The sequence below is a fragment of the Pyxicephalus adspersus genome, chromosome 7 (assembly GCF_032062135.1).
Source record: "Pyxicephalus adspersus chromosome 7, UCB_Pads_2.0, whole genome shotgun sequence".
In the NCBI taxonomy this organism is placed as follows: Eukaryota; Metazoa; Chordata; class Amphibia; order Anura; family Pyxicephalidae; genus Pyxicephalus; species Pyxicephalus adspersus.
The window spans coordinates 18,349,467-18,371,104 of NC_092864.1; the positions used below are offsets into that span (position 1 = coordinate 18,349,467).

Sequence of the window (21,638 nt, forward strand, 5' to 3'; positions counted from 1 at the left end):
TACTGGGACTTTAATGGCAATCAGTTTGACACTAATATAACAATAAACATAATTCTTTAATTTTCTCAAAATTTACAAAATATTAAAAACATTAAAATACTTACAACACTCATTGAGTACATTAATTTCAATGATGTATCCTCAATGCATTTTGTGGAACCCTATTTAGTGAGTTAATACTGGGCTTGTCTAATGAGACAGATAACCCCCTCACTGCTTTCTGCTGACCTCCGGGGCCAACATGGTGAAGGGACATGGTGAAGGGATCGATTATGGGAATCCTTTCCTTCTGAAAAAGTGGACGGGTTCACCGAAACCTGTTGGGATTACAGCATTGAAATGAATGTACTCAATGAGTGTTGTCATGTATTTTAATGTTTATAAGAAAAAATTAAAGAATTATTGTTTGTTATGTTTGTTGTTATTAGTGTCAAACTCATTACCTTTAAAGGATCAGTACTTTCTGCATATATAAAATATTATATATATTTTTGGGATGTGGCATATCTTGTAGGCATTGTACCATTGTATCATCCCTTGCTTTATCCTGAATCTTTAAAGGGTGCAGAAAACAGGCTTACAATAGTTTTACCATTTGTTCTCAGCTGGCCTTGTGTCTATGAAGAAACTAGTAAGGATTGGTATCTGCAGTAATCAAATCTCTGAAGATTACACAAGTAAATCAGCATTATTAGATGTATTACTAGTAGAGGAATCATTCAGAAATGTGAACACTAGAGGGCACTGCGTCCCTCCAGCAAAGAAGGATTTGAGAACAAAGGCATCCTCTTGTGTTGGATATCTATAAAGCATGGTAATACATCAATACTGTGCTGTGTGTTCACTTATTGGAATTTATTTGCCGTTCCGTGGCTTTCCGAGGGCTTTCCGTGAACATTATCTTTCCAATAATATTCATGCTTTTTTAGTAGTAATTGAAACCACATGTAGTGTGAAAGATGAATTGTAATGTTAAAGAGGACCTGAACTTTGGAAGCTGTGCATAAAAATGCAGACTAGATACAAATATTGTCTGCGGAGATTTTACCATGATTTGCTTATGTTTGGTTAGTACAGTTTTAGTCCCACCAACAATAATGTTTTACAAGTACATACTGTATACCTTATATGAGTTCATCCTAAAGGAATGCTGCTCATGCTTTACCTGGCATCCTCCATAAGGAAAATGCTGGTTAAAGGTGGTCTGGTGGTTTGCAGCTAAGGGTGGTTTGCTTTCCCAGTGGGGTCAGGAGAAGGACCCTGCCGTCTTCTTCCACCGATCTGCATCCGGCGACTGCAGAGACGTTCTCTGGGGTTTCCCGGTGACGTCAGTGCATGAGTCGGTGCACGGCGGGAATTTCAATTATTTTGTATTGGATTCAATACAAAATAACTGTATTGAAACCATTACAAAGAAATCTTTATATATTTTTATATAATTATATATAATACATGCTACTGTACAGTTATATTACAGGTTTTAGTATTTTTATGCACCCTTGTTTTAACATTTTTTTCATTTTTTCATTTGTTTAATATTATTAAATTTATTAAATATTGGACATATTTCGGTGAGTTATGCCTAGGAATTATAGGCCTACATTGTAAAATACATTTCCAAAAAAATGTAACGCTTTTTGCATGAAAATACAGACAGAATTAGACCGCCAGGGGGGTTTTAAACTCAATGCTACACCTAATGGAATAGTCGCAACTAGAACGTACTGCATGCAACATGTTTTCTTAATCATCTGCCAAGCCATTGAAATTGGGGGACTCTTTGGCTGAATGACAAGTATTTTTGTTATATCTTTTTGTTACTGCATTGTTTTGTTTATCCGTCTTTATTAATAAATAGTAAAGGTAGTCCCCGGGTTAAGGACTTCTGACATACAGACACCTCCTAGATACGTACGGGGCTTCCCTGCTCCCTGAGTGCAGAACGGAAGCTTCGAGGAGAGGGGGCAGTTTGCATGACTTGCATAGGAAATCTTTAGCTAAACACAGCTGAGGTTGTGGGTGATCTTAGAGTGGTGAACTCTTTCTGCAGCATCTTGTAACTCTTTATTGACCAAGATAAACTCTGCAGTTGTTTCTTTTTGCACATCAAAGCACAGCTTGCTGCAGAAGTTAATGAATGTCTAGGCTCCATAAAGATTTTTTTTTTTTGCTTTGTTTGTGATTAATTCACAGTGAGGATTTTATACAGTAACTGACACCATGCTGCCTAATAATATGTTGAGACAAACATCTGTCCTAATTGCATTTATTAAAAATGTACCTGTTCTTACTTACATACAAATTCAACTTAAGAACTTAAGAACCTACAGTCCCTATCTCGTATGTAACCCAGGACTACCTGTATAATCTTTAAATTTTACATGATGTGTTCTCTCTTTGTACACTTCAAATTTAACTCAAAAATATTTACATAAACTATCCCAGACATAACAGCTAACCATATCCGTGTCTCCTTGAGGGGCAGAAATCCTGTTGGAAACAAAGATTTGCCTTTTTATGTCAGAGCTGCCCTCAAAAAACCTGGTGATCTGATGGTGGTTGGGGGGAATATTTAAGTAAACGCAGGGAGATTCTTCCATTGTCAGCTACAGCTTTCTGTCCTGCAATGAGAATTATCAGCAGTACAGCAATGACATCTCCAAATCTCCTGAGATGAACACTCAAGAGGGCAGCAGTGCCTTTAGTCTACAGATATATATAGCTGGAAGGTTACAGAAAAGAACTGCATACAGGAAGGGCTAAATCCTAAACAAAAAGGTAAATAATTCAGGGTGATGCTTAGGTACAATTAAAGCTGAACCTGGGAACATTTCTAACCACTCCCCCCCCCCAACACACACACACACACTTAGGATGTGCTTTTACCTGAAATCAGATGGGACACGGGATCTTTAAAGTGAAACCTTACTTGCAAAAACACAAAATTGCTAGAAGAGTTATGTTATTTTCTTTTAGCAGTGGACATGTTGCAGGAACCTTCTGCTAAAAGCCGTTTCTCTTGAACTTTCTTTAGTGTACACACGTCCTGGAGTTACATCATAAGATGCTACCCTATGGCCAAAGAAGAGAATGGTGGTGAGAATGCTAAAGAAGGCAAAAGTGAAGATGGCAGTGGCATGGACAGAGTGTGGTGAGGATAAGCTTAATTATAATGCAAAACAACAGCATCCATCAGGGGAAGTTCAAACTGTGCCACTGCACAAGGGCCCCAGATCCTTCTCAGCCAGCAGGGGTCCCCATGCCAGTTCAGTACGCGGGGGGGAAGAAAGGAGGCATTGGCACTGTTGGCTATGCTCACCCCTGGTATCCATATATGCATTTCAGTTGTGTTTTAGTTTGTTTCCTCAAATTCAAGTTTTTTTTGGCATTTTTATTTTTGGGGGTGAGCGCACAAGGCGGAAAGGTCTTGTGTGTACTATTTATTCCATTGACCTATGAGTGTGTACCATCATTCCAATCAGCGAATCTCCTAAACCCACCACCACCATCACCTTTTAGATAGAGTTTTTTTTTTTTAGGCAAAGACAACCTGCATTCTTTCTTTCTTAATTATCAATAGAACATTCCCAGAATAGTATTCCCAGTATGATATCAGATGACCATTTTCTCCTCAAAACAGGATACATCAGATCTCATTACCAGCTGTGTGATGTATGTCTGCCTGCGGTTCAGCTTCCAGCCTGACAAATGAACACAAGACAAACCACACTGTTGTGTATAAAATTCTAATGTCTACTATTTTTATAGATGAACATGCTCATTTAATTTAGCCAATATTTGGATTATTCAATTTAAAGGGATAACGCATTGAAATGGATAGCTGTATGAATATATTGGGATTATTTGGAGCTAGGTAGAAGGGATAAATGTTGAACAAATTGCAGTGTGCATATAGTTTCATTACTGATGTTTAGGACTAAACATTTTAAATGTTAAATAATTTATATTGACTTTTTCCAGCCAATATTTTAGTGCTATTTTCATGTTTTTAGACTGTCCTCTACTATGATGGAAAAGCACGTTTATAGAGCTCAGTAGCACAAGCTCATGCTATATAAATATATATATATATATATATGTAATATTTATTTGTTATGTGTGTGTTTTTATACAGAGCAGAGTAGTAACTTGTCCCTCCTATATCTATCATATTAGAGCGCTATGTCTAAAACTGCAATAATTCTATGGTGCTCTGGGAAGTCTATATCCTAGGTTTAGTCTGCATTAAAAAGATGATGGGACCCAAGTTTGTTAAAAAATGAAGTATCTTAAAAGCTAAGGATGTAAAGGTTTAAAGGAAGTCCTTCCCGATAGAAATGCTGCTAACTTTTCTTTTTGCAAACAAAGCTTTATGTCACTGATCTGAAACAAGATAGGAACTACTGATTGTGATTCAATGTCTTCTGTAGTGTCAGTGAAAAGAAACAACTGAAGGACCAGAAGATCAATACTTTTGAGAAAAGTCGTTGGCTGCAATTTTTCGTAATGAGGACAGCAATTGGCGGTGGTGGAGTATTTTACCTTATTCAGAATCTGAGTCACTTGGAGTACAAAACGGGAAGTGTGTAACTTCTCTGTAACTGTGATGAGAATGTTCTTTTGTTTTTCAGAGTTTATAAGTAAAGTGATTCTAATTGGTTGCTGGGAAAAGTATTCTATCAGACACTTTAGTTTAGGATAAATAGACGTTCCCATGTAGCTCCTGGCACACAGCACCTTGCCAGCCACTTGGCTGTTGCACTGGCTCCTAATGAATGAACATTTAAACATTTTGGAACAGACAGTGTTGAACAGCTTTCTACCACTGCCATTAATTTACTATGGAAGGCCACATGTAGCATCTGATCTGTGGGCATGGTTCAGGGTTGTGAGGAAGAGGTAACCGCACCACAACCTCACCACCAACCCTAACAAGCAAGAAGAATCAATTTATCATGTATCAGCCGCTTCTACTGGGCTGGATTAGTATTGTCAATCCCATAAATATGTTGCAGCATTGCATGTTTTACACTGAAAGAGAGAAAGAATGTCCAAACAATAACCATGTTAAGGATCTGAATTTCTCACTTTTGTAGAAGTTTCTCTCTTCCTCCAGTATAGATTGCTGGAACAGACACAGGTCAATACGGGACTAGGTGGCCTTCATCCAGGAGCCTGGGGACAGACAAATTATTCCAAAGGGATGCACGACCTTCAAGTCTCCATCATTTTTTAGAAACTGAAATAGAAGGTTTGAGTTGGATTGTAGAACACAATCTGATGTTTTCAAGAATGTTGTCAATAGAAGTTGCGATCACCCTATAGCTTCAATATTTTCTGGTTTGAAATAAGTATGCACCATGTTAAAAGGAAAGTGTGGAGGCTGCTATTGCTGACTTCTAATGCTGAGCCACTGGATTCAATAAATTTTAAATAAGTCCCCAATCCGAAATAAGTATATAAATCATGAGAGCTTTCTAACAGCAGAAAAGTAGGGCTGTCGTTATACAGGATCTGGTTGTTTTGCTGACCAATTTACTTTAATACATCCTGCTGTATTAACCACTGTGCAGGATTGAAACCAGAGGCCAAGCATCAAAGCTGCATTTATACATGGTGCTCAATCCACAGCAGCCACCATATTTCTTAGATAACAGATTTCCTGTAAGACAAAATACATCTCCACGGGGAATAATTTACTCCATAAAACCAGAAAAAGGCGAAAGTATGAACCATTTATTTTCTTGCAGTTTCCAGGATGCAAGCAACATTATACATGGAATAAACACCCAGACGGATTCAGTGCAGAAATACTAAAACAAACGGAAATGCAAAGAAAGGGATATCAAAGTGTCCACAGGGGGCTGACGTTGTCCAAGTCTCTACATCAGGAATAAAACGGTATGTGGTAAGCCAGATATCGATTCCAACTGTGTGATTGCAGATGATGTTCTGTACAATACACAAAACATGAACCAATGTGAGGAAAGGTGACACTAACCTGTAAATAAAGTCAAATGGGTTTATACGGACCATTTAAACTTACCATGTGTATGTAATGAAACAATTAGCTATCACAATCTCTACACAAAGATTCAGCACTGTATTCAGGCCACAATTTGGGTCAGGAACCTGTTGACCACCAGGGCTGTTGCTCTACTATAGGGAAGGTTGGGTCTTTAAGAACTGGGGCATATGCCCCCAGGGCAGTACCAATAGGAGGATAATAAGATGGGGAGATACTTCCCTACTCGGTCATTGATTGGTCCTCCAGAACCACATACAATTGTGTTTCTAAGAGGTCATGTGACTCATTGCCAAGACCAACAATGAAGAAGACATTGGAAAGAGTAAAAGTATGTCATAATAAAGACGGTGTCATACTTTTAGAACATCCACCCTTCACCATGTCCTACAATCAATGTGACACCATGACATTCTTTCTATAGCCCAAATATCTTTTACTACCATAAAAAGGGCGAGGCCAAAAATTCCCAGCCCCCCCCCCTCCACCTGATTCCACCTCATTTTAGGGTTGTGGGACATATGCGTCAGAAACCTGTTACACAGCATATAACCAAAGATCCAAATGACTAATAAAATTAAATCAATAGAGCTAACATTTCATCAAGTTGATGCTTCCACAACTGCAATGATAAGAAATGGACGGTTAGTATTTAGGGTAAGAGCTGAACCTCGGCTGCATAGATCCACTCAACATTACTACTTTTAGTAGTTTGGACTAATTTGTTCACATCCGGGGGAATAGCGACCAGCAATTAGTATGGGGATCAGTACTATTATGAGCAGATACCATTGGCTATATTCTGAAGAAAGAATATAGAAGAAAGTGAACCCTGGAACAATCCACGATCACAGATTGACCGTACACTAAATATTTTGTAGATAGTGAACGATCGTCCATTTTCAGGTACATTCCTTGTTCATCGGCGTTGTTGGCCAGTTGTTGTGCACTTTTTTTGTTAACGATTATCAGACGATCGGTTGTTAATCGTTCGTTTTCAACAACAATTATTGCATGTGTGTACGTAGCCTTAGTGTGGCAAATGTAAGGATTACTGATGGTAGATGAATGTACAGAAAAAGCAATCATTATTCGGATCAAAGAAAATCTACTGCATAAACTTTCCAATATTTGTTTGGAGTCTAATGGAATTGGGGAATTTATTGGTTCTCTTGTTTATGGCAGTGAACACAGAATGTGGAGCATCAACAAATGAAGTATAAAGCATTTTTATTTAAACCCAAAGGTCTATTCATTAGTAAATCATCTAAAGAATGCAGAAGTATACTAACATAAAATCCAGTTTAGTACACACAAAACAGGGATATGCCTCAGGGTGGTGGACCTGTTGTATCGGTCTGATTTATAAATGACTGTAGAAGATAGGAATATCATGGCAGAACCTGGGTGACTCAAAAATATGTAATAGCTCTGGTTCAGGATTGAAAACATTTGCCAATAAATTTCTAAGAAATCCATTCCACAGTTGATGGAGCACCCAGGTTCTCCCATGATAGTCTATCATCCTCCCGTCTTGGAGAGTGTTAATAAATCAGGCCTGGTGATTTCTGGGGATAATTTAATGCAAGAAAATAGAACCGTCCTTTGTATTCTGCATCACCATGTTCAGCAGATACATTACTTGGAAACTTTAGGGAAGTCAGTACAGAGCCATAAATAACTGGTGGTGCCAAGGTGGACTTGATGCCATTAAGCCTCAGGGACTCACATGCTTCCTATCTACACTATACCATGGACCAGAAGTCCATCTCTAATCACTATATCATGTCTATATTCCAGTTCCTATATAGTACAATGAACACAGTGGGGTGGTAAGGGTCCACATAATTCACTGTTGGTGCCCAGGGAAGTAGCGGATTCCACTTACAGAATAAAAACCCAATCATCTTCCATACACAAGGCTTCTGTTAAATGGCCCCGGATAACTCCCATCTTACTTTAAGCAATAAGCCACTTGCAGCCAGAGAAATGAACAGAAACACTGGAGTAGTCATTGAATTATTGATGAGTCTAAAGTGCACTGGACTTTCAGACAGGATTAGTTCACAGCAAGAGGCTTTCGGAACATGCCTGCAAAAATACACTTACAGAATAGTGTTAACAGACTCTACTACAGCACATTGGTTTGATTTTGTACAATAGAAAATTAAAAAAGCCATTTGAAAACTTCACAAAATGCCTCAATGCATGACAAGAACATTTACTGCAGTATAGGATTGTCTATATGGGCTGGAAATTAACAAAACAAAATTACTGATTTCCACAAAACGCTAGCGGGGTTATTGACAAAGCACTTTAAATGATAGAGAGGACCTGTCATATATACAACATAAGCAGCCTGTTAGGAGCTTATATGAGATTTCAGAATGCAGCCAAAGTTCTGCTTTGTGGTTGTACAGCAGGTCCACTTTAATAAATATATTTCATTATTAATAGCAGGTAATATAGCTACCGGAAATATTTATAAAAATGTCTGACTTTCACAAATTTCACCAAATTTGCAGAAATGTTTTTACAAAATGATTTTCTTTGGAGCCACACTGGGGATTGTGAAGATGGAAACCCTTGTGCTGCAAACAACTAACCATGCAGTCACAATGGATCATGTGCTTTGTATTCATTCATCTATGTAGGGCAGGAAACATGTTTTGAGCCATTTTGGAGCAATGGTTGGTTTTAGCAACATTTACATCGATGTGGCATGAGTTTTCCATAGACCTTTAAACAGAATTGGTTGTAACATGGTCAAAGAGACAAAATCATCTCAAACTAGCTACACTCTCATAAAAGTGTGTAGGCACTCTCATGGCTGGGCTACATAGACCTTCCATTAGTTATATTATATTGCAATACAGTCAAGGTCTGTGAAACAATCTACAGGGGTATTGCAGCCCAGAATGAGCTACTTACATTGCCACCATTGTATGGGTCTATTCACTGATCAAGGCCCCAGAGAAGCTTAGCACATCACCAGCTATTGCAGTACTTGTGCTTGGTTGTGTGCAATGACAAGTCTTAAACAATGAACTGGTATCCAAATCCTAGGAACTGGCTGATTTAGAAGTTGGCAATCATCTCATTGCTGTTACCTTGAATAGATCTGATTCATTAAGCTGCAACATTATGCTCTATAAAAAAATGGAACTGTCCAGGAAACTGGCAATAAGAGGTGAATATAATGACTTTGTGATCAGGTAAGAGTGTAGTGGATAGCCTCATAGGTTGCAAGAAAAGGAGCTGCTAAGGCAGCTCCATAACTCTCATAATCTTCAGGAGATATAATTTGCTAAAGAAGGTAACTTTGTAAACTTTAACCCCAGATCTGAACTTTTTCTTTGTACTCAACCAAGGATCAGGTAGACTCTCACCTATTTTCTCACCTTATTTTTATTCTTAATCCCTTTTTAAAAAGGAGCAAAAACAGGTGAGTGGTATGGACACCCGCATGTAGTGGAGGTTACTTGTGTGCAAGGTTAAACAGCCCAGGTCATTACACATTGGCTGGCCCTCGATGTGATATATGTATGTGTGGGGTGAGCATTGCAATTGTAACTGGTAATACAATATATTCCGACCAATTTAAACATTAAACTCACCGACGAGTCATCTCAATACAATGGCCCCAGTCAATGGACAACAAATATAGGACAGCAAGATCTGAACAACCTTGACAAGAACCAAATTGCGATGATGACTTCAGAGACCTCCAGCGTGGCAAGTCTTGTGGGTAGTCAATGTTACTCCCAAATGAGGTCCAAGGAAAGACAACCAGTACAATAGGTACTTTGATGTAATTGATGTGCGGGATGGTGGGGTGTGCCGTGTGTGTGCCTGAAGACTACAACGTCCTGTTTGACATCACAGAAGAGTTATGGTAACACAAATTGTTGAAAAACATAATGCTGACCAGAGGTGTCAGAGAATACAATCCATTGCAACTTGCTGCTTATAGTGCCATAAAGGTGCAAAACAGAGGGCCCATGCAGGCCCAGTGATGATTATGGGCACAGCATATACATAAGAATTAGTCATGGAGCAATGGTTGCTGGTCAAAACAATCATGTTTTATTTTGGTGAATGTTGGGTGGTGTGTATAATTTACGGAAGGCCAGGCAAGGCAATGTGACTTGGGATCTGCTGCCAACATCTTGATGTCAGATACTACAAGACACCTCCAACATGATCTCTTCATTATGTTGATATTATCTAAACACATTACTATATTTGCTGCTTTGCACATCCTATCCCCACCACCGTTTGCCGTTAGCATGTCTTGTATACTATCTACCCTCAAGTTGACCCAGAGGAAGAAAGAAATCCTGAGATCAGAACGATTCTCCTACCACCAATATATCACAAGGCTACTCCCATTCATCACCATGTGCAATTTGTACTGTTCTTATTAGCTGTTCAACCAGTAAGAGAAACCCATCTGATTACATTTCTGTGCTGCTAATGTCACAGCTCTCTCAGGTAAATTGTATGTTTACCACCACTATGACGGTATCTGCATCCTTCAAGCACATTTATAGGAACCTTTAATGCTATTGCAGCTTAATGATTCAGGGCTGAGCTAAATGAGTGATTTTCATCTCTTCCTGCTCAGGTATTAAACCTTGTTGACCATCACTTGCATTCTTGCAAGACCTTAGCCAGATTGGTACTACTACTACTCCATACTCCATCCGTACTACTACATCTACTCAAAAGTAGATGAGCATTCACCGTCCTAGAAATTTAGGCTCAACACATACTCCAAATGTTAGTTATTGGGGAAAATTAGAAAACACTGTTGTCAGTGTGTAAAGCCTATGCCATGAAATGCAGACAGATGGAAGTCATGCAGCTCAATACACTCTGGTGGGGATAAGTTGGGGCATGGACTATGCACCAATGACTCTAAGGATACTGTAAGGGTACAGACATGTACAATTAATTACATTTTGTTTCATAATGCCTATAAAGCGAATTGGTTTATTCATTATGATTTTATCTAAATTTCACCCACTTTCCACATAGGATTCAACTGCAAAAACTGATGACTCAAGTAAAATCTGTGTAAAGCTGGGGTGATTGAAATAATAATCAGACCCCTAATTGTGCCCAGATATACTGAAGAATTACAAAGCACATCCAAGTAAAATAGTAATCCCTTTAAAAAACCTTTTCCATGGTACAAAGAGGTCTTAGATTTTCACAGTGCCCATGTAGCGTCAAGGCTGCAAAAAGAATTGCAAAGTATAGTGGACTGATCTTATCAATGGTTACCAAAGTAAAATTCTATAAATTATAGCTTGGAGTTCAAGCAAAACTTGGGGGAGGGTTCAGGTAAAACCCAGGCTAGAAGGAGGTTCAGGGTAGAAGTGGTTCAGGTAAAACCCAGGGGAGAAGAAGGTTCAGGATAGAAGGGGTTCAGGTAAAACCCAGGGTAGAGGGTTTTTTTTTCTTTGGTAAAAGGGTTTAAAAAGGTAATTTAATATGACCGATAACTGTTGAACTTGTTCAATGTTCTAATGCTTAGCCAACCCCATCTCCTCAAGGTAGCAGGACAAATATGCCCGGTGGCTGTTGGCTATTGTTAGTGCTTTGTAATAAACACAAACATTTTTTGCAATCACCAACCAAAATAAAGCACAAATATACAGATTAGCCCTTTTTACATACTGCATTTTTTTCTTACTGCATTACAAAGTTTTATTTTCAATAACGCTTACAGATTGTATAGCCCTTTTTTGTAGAATACAAGTCACATAAAATTCACAAATCTGTAAAATGTCAAAACATGGAGAAAGTGTATTCGGTCAAAACAGAACAGTGTTAGGCCACACTACAAGTCTGTAGGCGTGCATAGAGCCTTATATTATGAATGCAAAAACAGAAAAGTCAGGAATATTAGGAGTCCGGTCAAAATTCTGTAACAGGATGTACACCTCATACCAGAACTGTGTATTAAACGTTCACCTGCGGGTTAGTTATAGCACTACGGCTGTTTATATTGTTGCAATGACACTTAGGTGAAATTCAGATTATTAACATTTACCTGTTCAGTAAAATTGGTAAACATTGAAATAAGTGGATTCATTTATTCTTGCTTGTGATAGAATTGGCACTACCTGCAACGTTCAAAAGTGGATAACCGCTCCAACAGCCTAGGAAAATGAGAAAAAACTGCACTGCTTCCTACCGCAAACAGCTGCAAGTTTTTCCTAATACCTTGATCACAGACGTTACCACTCCCGGACATCAAGCAGTTACCATTGTTTGCTAGTCTGTAGCAGCCTTCATTTTGGAAAACATAATTTGTATCATCAGCAGATTTCAGGCTGTTTGGTGAGTGAATCAGCCAAAGGCAAAATAATATAACAAAAAAATTAATTAAACTAATTTGAGAAAACTATGGACGTTGTGAGGGCCCAAATAAATCTATTCAAAAAGGATCAAGTTAGGGAACCCTCACACTACTCTGTTGTTGTTGAAGTAAGGAAAGAAAGTTAGCAAAGGAGCAGTTTTATAACATAACTCCTATATCCCATGTTTAGAAACCATAACTGTGTGTTACAAATGTGCTTTCCAGGTTTCAGGAATTCTGGAAAAGGGAAAAAAGGGTCAGGAGAAGAAAACCAGTCACAACTTCTATCCCAGAGAGTTCTCTGCTGAATTATGCAGAAAACACCATAAAAGACACCTCAAGCTCCACATAACCTCTCCACTTAATAAACAAGTAGGTGCAGCATTCACTGCAATGTTCTGTGGTGGGAGGTATCCAATATATGTTTTCTCAATGAGAAGGTGTGGCCAAAATGAAGGAGCGTATGAAGACAAGAGGGCAGGAGTTAGGGATTGACTTGTCAAACGGAAGGAGTGCACAAAAACCACTAAAAATTTTGCCTCATTAGGGTAAATAAATGACAATCAGAACATTTTTATAACTTAATGAATAGTTCCCTTTAAAACACATCACTTGGGGGAGATACTGCCCATCCTTCACTAATATATCAAAATAAAAGCTAATAAAACCGGGTGTTTTAGATTCAAACTGTACTCATATCAGCCACAGCTAAATTGTTTAACTAAAATCCCTAACAAATTTTCTAGACCTGGAATTTCAAACAAATAATTGAGAGCCTTAAACTGATAACAATTTGTATACAACACTCACCGCATTGTGTTTCCTTGATATACAATACAATACTAAGTTGGGGTTGAAAATCTTGCATAGGCAAAAATTGTTTAACATTGTGAAACTTCTTATTTGTGATGTGCCATTATGTTAATGATTACCATGGCCCTCCGTGTCCCCAACAATGCAGATGTTCCAGCTCAAAAGTTGACGCAGCCCACATAAAAAATAGAAGCTGGTTCTACATTTAAGACAGAGCATGTGCAAGCAAGTGCTTACATAGGACAATGAGAGTCAGGGATAAAGATGGCCAAGGCCATTATATTCATCTCATGTTAAATCCCAGATAGGGAGTGCCAATAATATCTCTTAAGAACTGGTGGGAGGCAAAGGATATTTCTGACTTTTAGATCACTAGGATCTACGCTACGTCTGTGTGTATGGAGAAGGAGGTCACACAACTAAACAACTCCACCATATACAGCAGTTTCTGGTGCCTTAATATACCCTTTCCTCACCGATTGCCAACCTGATAGCCACGGTCACCTCCAAATTCATGGTAACTACCCACCATATGCTGATAGTTGGTATAAACGCCCACTGCTAGGCAATCCTCCCTCCACACACACATTATAGAGCTTTGGCCATTCAAGCACCTGGCACTACAATGTGGGAAGCACCAAGATTATTATGGCGGCTCTCACATGGACTGGAAGGTTGGTTAGGACACATGAAAATACTTCCCACAATGAAGATGAGGACTAGTTGTATGGGTTAAAAAGATACAATTATTCCACACTCGTAAGACAGTTTGAACAAGGGGACAAACAAAACATTTCAGGTTTTATTTTATTTTTCTGGAATAACTTTGGAGTTATTTAATATGGCCAGTTTACATATAAATAGTGTTTAGTATTATTTAAATCTGGATTTTCTGTTACAAAGTAATTTTCAGCCCCATACTTTGCCTATTATATTACAGATGAAAGAAATGTAGACTTGCATGCCATTGGTCAGCTGGTCATTCTATTTCTATAAACTTGTTTATTTAAATGTGTCATTTTCTTGGTCATATTTATACAACTTCTATTACCCACATGGTTAGTATACATGTTTAGTTACATTTGTTAGTCCAACTACAACAAATTTACACTTGTATTCAAAAGTTGTTTGTGGTGAACCAGTCGGTAAGGGTTGGTAAGTAACATTTTTTTGTTGTTGCTGACCAAACTTATGGAAAAGCCTCCCCCCCTCCCCACTTTCTGAACATGGTGACACAATACAGAGGAAATTGAACGAAACCCTCTAAATGGGAATAAAGCAGTCAAAAATTTACAAAATATTTACCCAGCCAAGGAATGGGTAAGGCCTCCTAGGTTACCTCCTTCTGGCTTCATGGAAATATCTCTCCACCTATTTCCAAACATTTCTATAATTCGCACCTCTGCGAAGTCACCAACATTATTGTATATTATTTAAGGAGGTGCTTGGTTACTTTCCTGAAGGACAAAGACTTTGAAGTAGATTGAACAGGGATTCAAAGATCCTAAAGGATGGATTTTAGCCAAATATCCAACAAGTACGAGGACAGGGGAGGACAATGTTGTGACCACAAATACTTTGGAGATACTTAAAGATTCTGTCCAACGTTCAGAAGATTGTATTATAGAAAATATTGCTATGTTCAGTGAGGGGGAGGCGGGGTTATATTTGATAAAAAAAAAAATTATTTTAAGGCCACAAAAGCATATATTTAGTACAAATGGTGTTACCCAAAGCAAGCAATCAGCTGTTAGGGATAAGTGGATGTTTAAGGTGGAACCAGGCTGTGGGTTTTCTGTACTTTAGCATGGGGTCTCACAGTTTGCATATATCAGAAGGCTAATGTCAGACGGACATGTTAAGCCATGCCGGGCAGTTTAGACGTGAAACACTACGCATTGGTATAAGGCAGCATCCCTTCTTGTTATTCTTTTAGACCATGTTAACTGCACTCAATTTTTAAAGGGGCAGTGCTAAGATATAGACAAGGTCAAGTAGGTATGAAAAAAAATCAACCATGACTTAAGTAAAAGTTTATAGAGTTATGTTTCACTCTCAAGTCAAAACACCCAAATTGCTGGACCAGTTTTTCGCCCCCCCCCCCCCCATCTACCCACTGATCATGTGAGCAGGTAATAGGGAAACATTTTTAAACTTTTTTACTTTGGGCTCCTTGGAATTAAAAATTGTACAACTAAGCTCGCATTTAATATTCTTAAACATTTCTGCCATACAGTTGACATAAATGTTGTTCGGAAATGCACTGGGAAAGGCTTAATTACTGAGGCCAACTACTGCAACATGCCACACTATAAAAAATAAATAGAACTATAAAATAATGCCCAACTGGGTTTGACATTTAGGAATAAATCTAATCTTCAGAGTAAATAAAAGCGTAGTGTTTGAAGGAGCTAAGATAGAAATCTGGAGATGAAAGGCAATGCTTTAAAATAAACTTGTGCATGAGAGAATAGCAGGTGGCTACTGTTGTCCTCCTCCTGAGTTTTCATCAGCATTCTGCAATTAAAAACAGCATTTTCAGTAGGGAGGAGACAAAATATCAGCCTCCAGCTTTTCTCATGATGTTTCCTTTAAAAGAAGAACTACAGTTGATGTTATTGGCATTTAGAAACTCTAGTAGCTAGTAGCGCAGCTGTTTTCAGAGGAACTCAGCATTTGTAAAGAGTGTAGAAACGGAACAAGTAAATTGTATTTCTGGAAGAACAAAACATGGTGCCCCGAAGTAAGATTGAGTAAAGTGGGGGGATTAAAATGATGCATCAAGTCTGTAATATGTGCACCTTTCATCATTTTGCTTCAGGCTACATTATGTTTCTACAAAAATACAAAAAAGCATTAGGTTAGTCTGAAAATACTGCAGCCACTGAATTGAAACCACCAGTCAGAGAAGCAAAACCATCATAGAAAACGCCATCTGAAGCTTAGCCTTAATTTTTTTCCCAGCGGTACATGGACTTTAAATGACCGGTAGCTGTTAGGTCCTTTCGCTTGGTTAAGGTCACAGTCAGTGTACTAATGACATAGAAAATTTTTAGCTTGAAAAAAAGATTGATGGAAAGTGAGAAAACCAGCTGCATATCAGAGACTATTGCAGAGGTGCAAAATAATTTAGTATTCACTACCATCAGAAGATTTCCCTACATTCAATTTAACAACTGTGTTTAGAAAAAATGTTCATCTCCAAAACCTGTAGCCCCTTATTTGTCGGATGTGCATTTTAAGCAAAAACAGGGAAAAAATAATAATTAGGAAACATTACATGCAAAAATGCACAATGGACCCGATTTATTAAAGCTCTCCAAGACTGGAGAAGATAGACTGTCATGGGTGATCCTGGGGGATTTAGCAACCTTGGAATCGACCTGGTCCATTTGGTTATTGAATATATTTGGCGGCTGATAGCAAATGATTTTAAGATATCCATTCTAGATTTGTTGGATCACCCAGGTTCTCCAATGATAGTCTCTCGCTTTCAGACTTGGAGAGCTTTGATAAATTGGGCTCATTGCTTCTGCTGTATTTAAAAGCAAGTAGTAGAAGCTATTTATATAGAATCTACGGTCTGGTAATCCTATTCTGGACGTATGGAAAAGTCTGGCTGAACATTGATGATCTCCACAACAAAGAACAACAAGGTCCTCCACTTAAAAACTTTACAGTGGGGAAATTCAGAGCATGTGGCCAGACTTCTTTTTTATTTGTAAGGCTGTGGGGAAGATCCTGCTTAGACATTACCCCAGCATGGGGTATATTGGAACAGACCACGGAAGAGCTTGAGCTGTGGATTCTCTGTGATTTACTTTGGAATCGTATTCTAGATCTGATCAGAAATTTTTTAAAGCAGTTTAGAATGCCCAATGTATTTTTTTTTAAATATATAAAACACCAATAAACTCCAAAAAAAACAACCAATGTTTGTAACCAACCAAGTCTGCTGCAATGCGCAATATGTGTTGTGTTACAGCAGCCCATTTAGTTGACTTGAGTGCCCAATGTACCACAACAGATCACAAATTGCTGCAATTTCTACATCACAGTGCTTTGTAGTGTGTTGACTTGTACAGAATTCTAACAATAGTGAGCACAGATGCCAATCCAAATCAACCGCATGGCCCTATTATGTGTAACTGTGCAACACAGTGTATGGGTGTGAATGGGACCTTTGATTATGCTGTCGCGCTTTAGCATTACTTCAGCTACTACAAGCGGCGTTCTTTAATTTTAGCTCACAACAAAACCAGTTGTTTTAACCCTTTCAAGGATCATATATGTCACTAATTTTAGTTAATGTGGGGAAGTGTGAGGTTTGATCAGAACAAGGAAGGTTTAAAAAAAAAAAAAAAAATACCCATCAAAAGCCAAATAATGATGTGCAAGAGTGCAGCACCCCACAGGAAAGTCATGCCATCCTAAATGACTAAAACAGGTCACTCTGGGTTACTACATTTGGCACAAAACTGCCCTTTGTACGGTTTTATTTTCTAAGCCTAAACGTTTTCCAGACCTGCTCTTTAAGCAAATGTTAAAAAGAAACATCTTAGCAAGTTCAGCCTGTAGGTGGACGAGGAGAATTTGCCTATTGTACATACGATTTGCAAAGTTTATATTGATCAGTTAGAAGAGAATAGGATACATTTACATTACAAATAAAAACACTTCAGTTTCTTAAAAAAATATATAAAATAAAAAGTTTGTTTCAGTTTCTGTCAAGGAAGAAGTTTCTCTGGAAGAAACCATTTGCAGCAATAGACAAGTGCAGAATACACGAAGACATGCTCCGCGTTCCCTTTGCCGTTTTGGGGACCCACCATTGTTGAAACTGCTTCAGGTGTTTTTTTGCGGGGTGCAACTGTCTACTAGAGGTTCAATGTGAAGCAGAATCATCACCTCTTGGGGGCCAGATTGAATTTTTGTGTGAACAATCGTGGGTCGTGTGTAGTGTCACAGTACGCACGTTATGTCGTAGTCAGGTGCAATGCATTGAATGTACAGATGGCCAGTTTACCATTATTCTGTAACATCAATGCTGTACAGAGTTATATTGCAGAGAGAAGAAAACATGTTAGAGGCTGGGAGCAAAATAGGCAATAGACCCACTTATTAGACGTTCCTGTTCAATACACATTTCCCATTAATGAAACACTGAAGCTTCCACCCAAAAATGCAACTTTTTGGAAAAAAAAAATTGGCCAACAATTTCTAGGATCTAAAGCAGGCTTCTTGTGGTGGCTCTTCAAAAGGTGACTTCTTTGCTTGCAATAAAATTGTATGGGAGGGAAACAAAAAACAAAAAAAGGAATTCTTTCAAAATACTTCACATTCGGGAGCCTCGTTCTTGCAAAATCTGAAAGACACCAGAACTGTATGTTAGTGAGAGACCATTATAGGCACACAGCATGTTAAAATATAAAGAGTTACATTTCATGTCTACCCAGTCACATAGTTTGACAAAATAGGTCACCGCTCAAATGGATCCTGCAAGACTCAGCTTTAGCACCCCAAAAATGAGAGAGAGAGAGACTTACAGCTCCTGTGTGGGGTAAATTTTAATTTATGTTGTCTTTAGGCTCAAATGCCAGCCCCTAAGGCCTAGAAAAGCCAACATACCCCTGCCCCTAGGTAGGAACCACAAGCTTCAGACCCAGGAAGCTACATACTCTACCCTGAAATGACACTACTTGGTAAATAAACTTGGCCTGACCAATTCCTAGGTAGGGGTGCCCATTAGCTGTCCAAGATCTGCATACAAGAGGGATCCAACCCAGTTCATCAAGAGATGGGCACAGATTTCTTCCTCCCCAGGGGTGGGGTTGGGAGGCAAAGGGACAAAATTGCCCCCCAGTGATCCACCCCGACAAGTAAGGAAAGGAAGGTAAAGGGATTTAAGTGAGAGATCTGGGCTGGGGGTTTCCAAGCATTGCATCTCTTTTAGACCAAGGAAACAAAACATAATTTGTGGTGATGTTAGCTGTCCCTTGTGAATTTGATGGTAATTTGGAAAACATTTTGTAGGCAAGATATAAAGATGAGGAATTCTAATACCTATTTTTTGGGATATTCCTTGTGGTGTCTGAAACCCTGGCAGCTAGCAAGAAAAAGGGATAGCAGCGCAATCATTTTCATGATTTACAGTATTTTCATGTAGACCTAAATGTTCTTACAGGGCTCACTCAGCGGCATTAATGTAAGGCTCAAGTTCACGCATGCACACCTGTGCTCCAAGGTGCTCACTAGTGTGCACATTCACACTCAAGCAAGTGCAGCATAAATGTTTTACTAGATTTTGCTATGCTTTGCAGAGGCCATATTTTTGTAATTTCTTGGACATTTGTTGCATGCAAGGTTAGCATCCCCTTATATTATAAGCTCTGCCAACATTAAAAGACACCAGAGTTCAATGTAATGCTACCCTAGTCTCCCAATTATGAATGAGCAATATGTGGAGGTGGTCACAAAGTTCACAGAAGGAAAAATGCACCAACACTTCTGCACTGGCACTAAGATTTATTAAAACATAAAAAAAAAGTTGCTGATCTGATGTTATTAGTTACCACTTAGGTTTAGAATTCTGCAAAACTGAGATGCCACATTCTGTCAACAAGCTGTAAACGGACTGGGTTTGTGTTCTATACCGTGATTGTTACAAGTAACTACATCAATGGACTATATAGCACATATGGTTGTAATGACATCACTATCAGGGTATGTGTTTTTGGGCTTGTTTGTGGTAGATGAGATCCCATATGAGGGTAGTAATGCTGAACCTGAAAGCAGGTTGAATGTAATTCTGAAGGCCTACAGTGGGTCAATGGCACCTGTTGCTCAGAACCATCTTACATGCCATTGCCATGAACTCCTATGCAGCTATTTTCAAAATCACAGGATCACAACAGATTTTCCTTGCTCCTTATTGTAGGGTTCTGTTCTCAGCATGGAAAGGGCAAACTTACCCGACAATGAAATAACCCATTAGTAGGAGATATGCCAATATACACAGATACAATTTTGGGCACAAACCAGGACAGTAATGAACCTACTCTGGATTTTTAATAAACACCTATAGCTGGCATTTACCAAACAGGAATGTTTCTCTAATCAGAGGCATAAAAGACATTTTTATAATACCTGTTCAAAACCAGCAGGCAGCAAAACTAAACCAGGAAGATAGAATATTCTAGGCTTGCAATTCACTAGATAAGTACCATAACCTGGCATTGTTCCAAGGATTTTTCCCTTTTTGTAATATCAGAGAAGTGTTTTGTAAATCGTTCCACATAACATACAGTACGTAAACTACCAAGAACGCGCTATTCTCTAAAGGGAGCATTTGACAAGAGGTGGGATGGAGACGGGTCAGGAACAGCTCTAAAGTGGGGTCAGTGAGGGTTTTAGAAAAGCCAGCGCTCACCAGCATATTAAAACTTAATCTGAGTCATTCATATCGTAATCCGTCTCTTCGTCCTCACTCTGTGTCAGCATGCAGCATGCATGTGCAAAGAAAGGAATGAAAACAGAAAAATTGTAAGTGAAGAGAGAAAAACCATGCAAGAGGGGGAAAGCACTGATCAGGGGAGGTTACAAGCATACCATGACAGTCTATGATTAGAATCACAGATGTGTAAGCTGTATTAGGTTAGCCATGATGAGTAAAAAGATGAAGCCCTGTAGTATTCAGCAAAACTTTTCCAAGCAAGGTAATGTTTATTTGTTAAGTCAAACTAGCATTTGAAACAAATATATCAGTATACATTGCATTAGGAAAATACTATAGAAATTGCACGTTGACGTAGACTCATTTCCTTCACTATATGGCCAAAAGATCGGACACCAGAACATCACATTTTGTTAACTTGATGGATATCCTGTTCCAAAGCCATGGCCATCAATTTGGAGATACTCCCAGCTCTTTGCAGCTATAGCAGCCTCCATTCTTCTAAAGCTTCCCACTAGACCTTGGTTTATGTCTGTTGGAATGTGTGTCCATTAGGTCAGGTACAATACAACTGGAATTTCAGCTCATGGGTTGGAGGAGCTGGCTGTTTGCTCAGGGGAGCAGTCCTGCTGGAACACAAAAGGGCCCTCCTGAAACTGTTGCCACAAAATAAAAATGCTGACAAATTTTCCAAAACTTTGTTGGTTGCTGGCAGTATTGCAAGTTGTATGTCAAATTACAAAAGTATGGATCTAGAGGTGAAGGATGACATCTATCTTGCTTTTCCAGTTGGCAAGTTTTACTGGAAAGGGCTTCCTTCTGGCCTTATCCTACACTATAAAAATATACACATCTAGTAATGTTAGTAGCATATAAGAAGAAAGGGAGACAGAAGAAGCAACAGTAGCAGTAACCTTCACTGAAAACATCGGAAGTCAATAATCTGAAGACGGCACACATTTTAACCATATGTAAAC

The 21,638-nt window shown here is 38.7% G+C and overlaps 1 protein-coding gene across 8 annotated transcripts in view; it reads right to left on the reverse strand.

The window, feature by feature from the left end:
• Positions 1-5,714: 5,714 nt before the first annotated feature.
• The window catches only part of LOC140335245 (BTB/POZ domain-containing protein KCTD5), a 42,821-nt gene continuing 26,897 nt past the window's right edge, over positions 5,715-21,638 (reverse strand). For 2 of the 8 annotated variants that reach the window (XM_072417729.1, XM_072417734.1), the window contains 2 exons: positions 20,638-20,696; positions 5,715-18,573 (listed from right to left, as the gene is read on the reverse strand). In XM_072417729.1, coding sequence (XP_072273830.1) covers positions 20,652-20,696 — 45 coding nt within the window. In that variant the 3' untranslated portion in view covers positions 5,715-18,573; positions 20,638-20,651. Of the gene's footprint in view, positions 18,574-20,637; positions 20,697-20,716; positions 21,291-21,638 lie in introns of those variants that run through there. The other 6 variants (XM_072417733.1, XM_072417737.1, XM_072417730.1 and 3 more) reach the window with 6 other exon arrangements.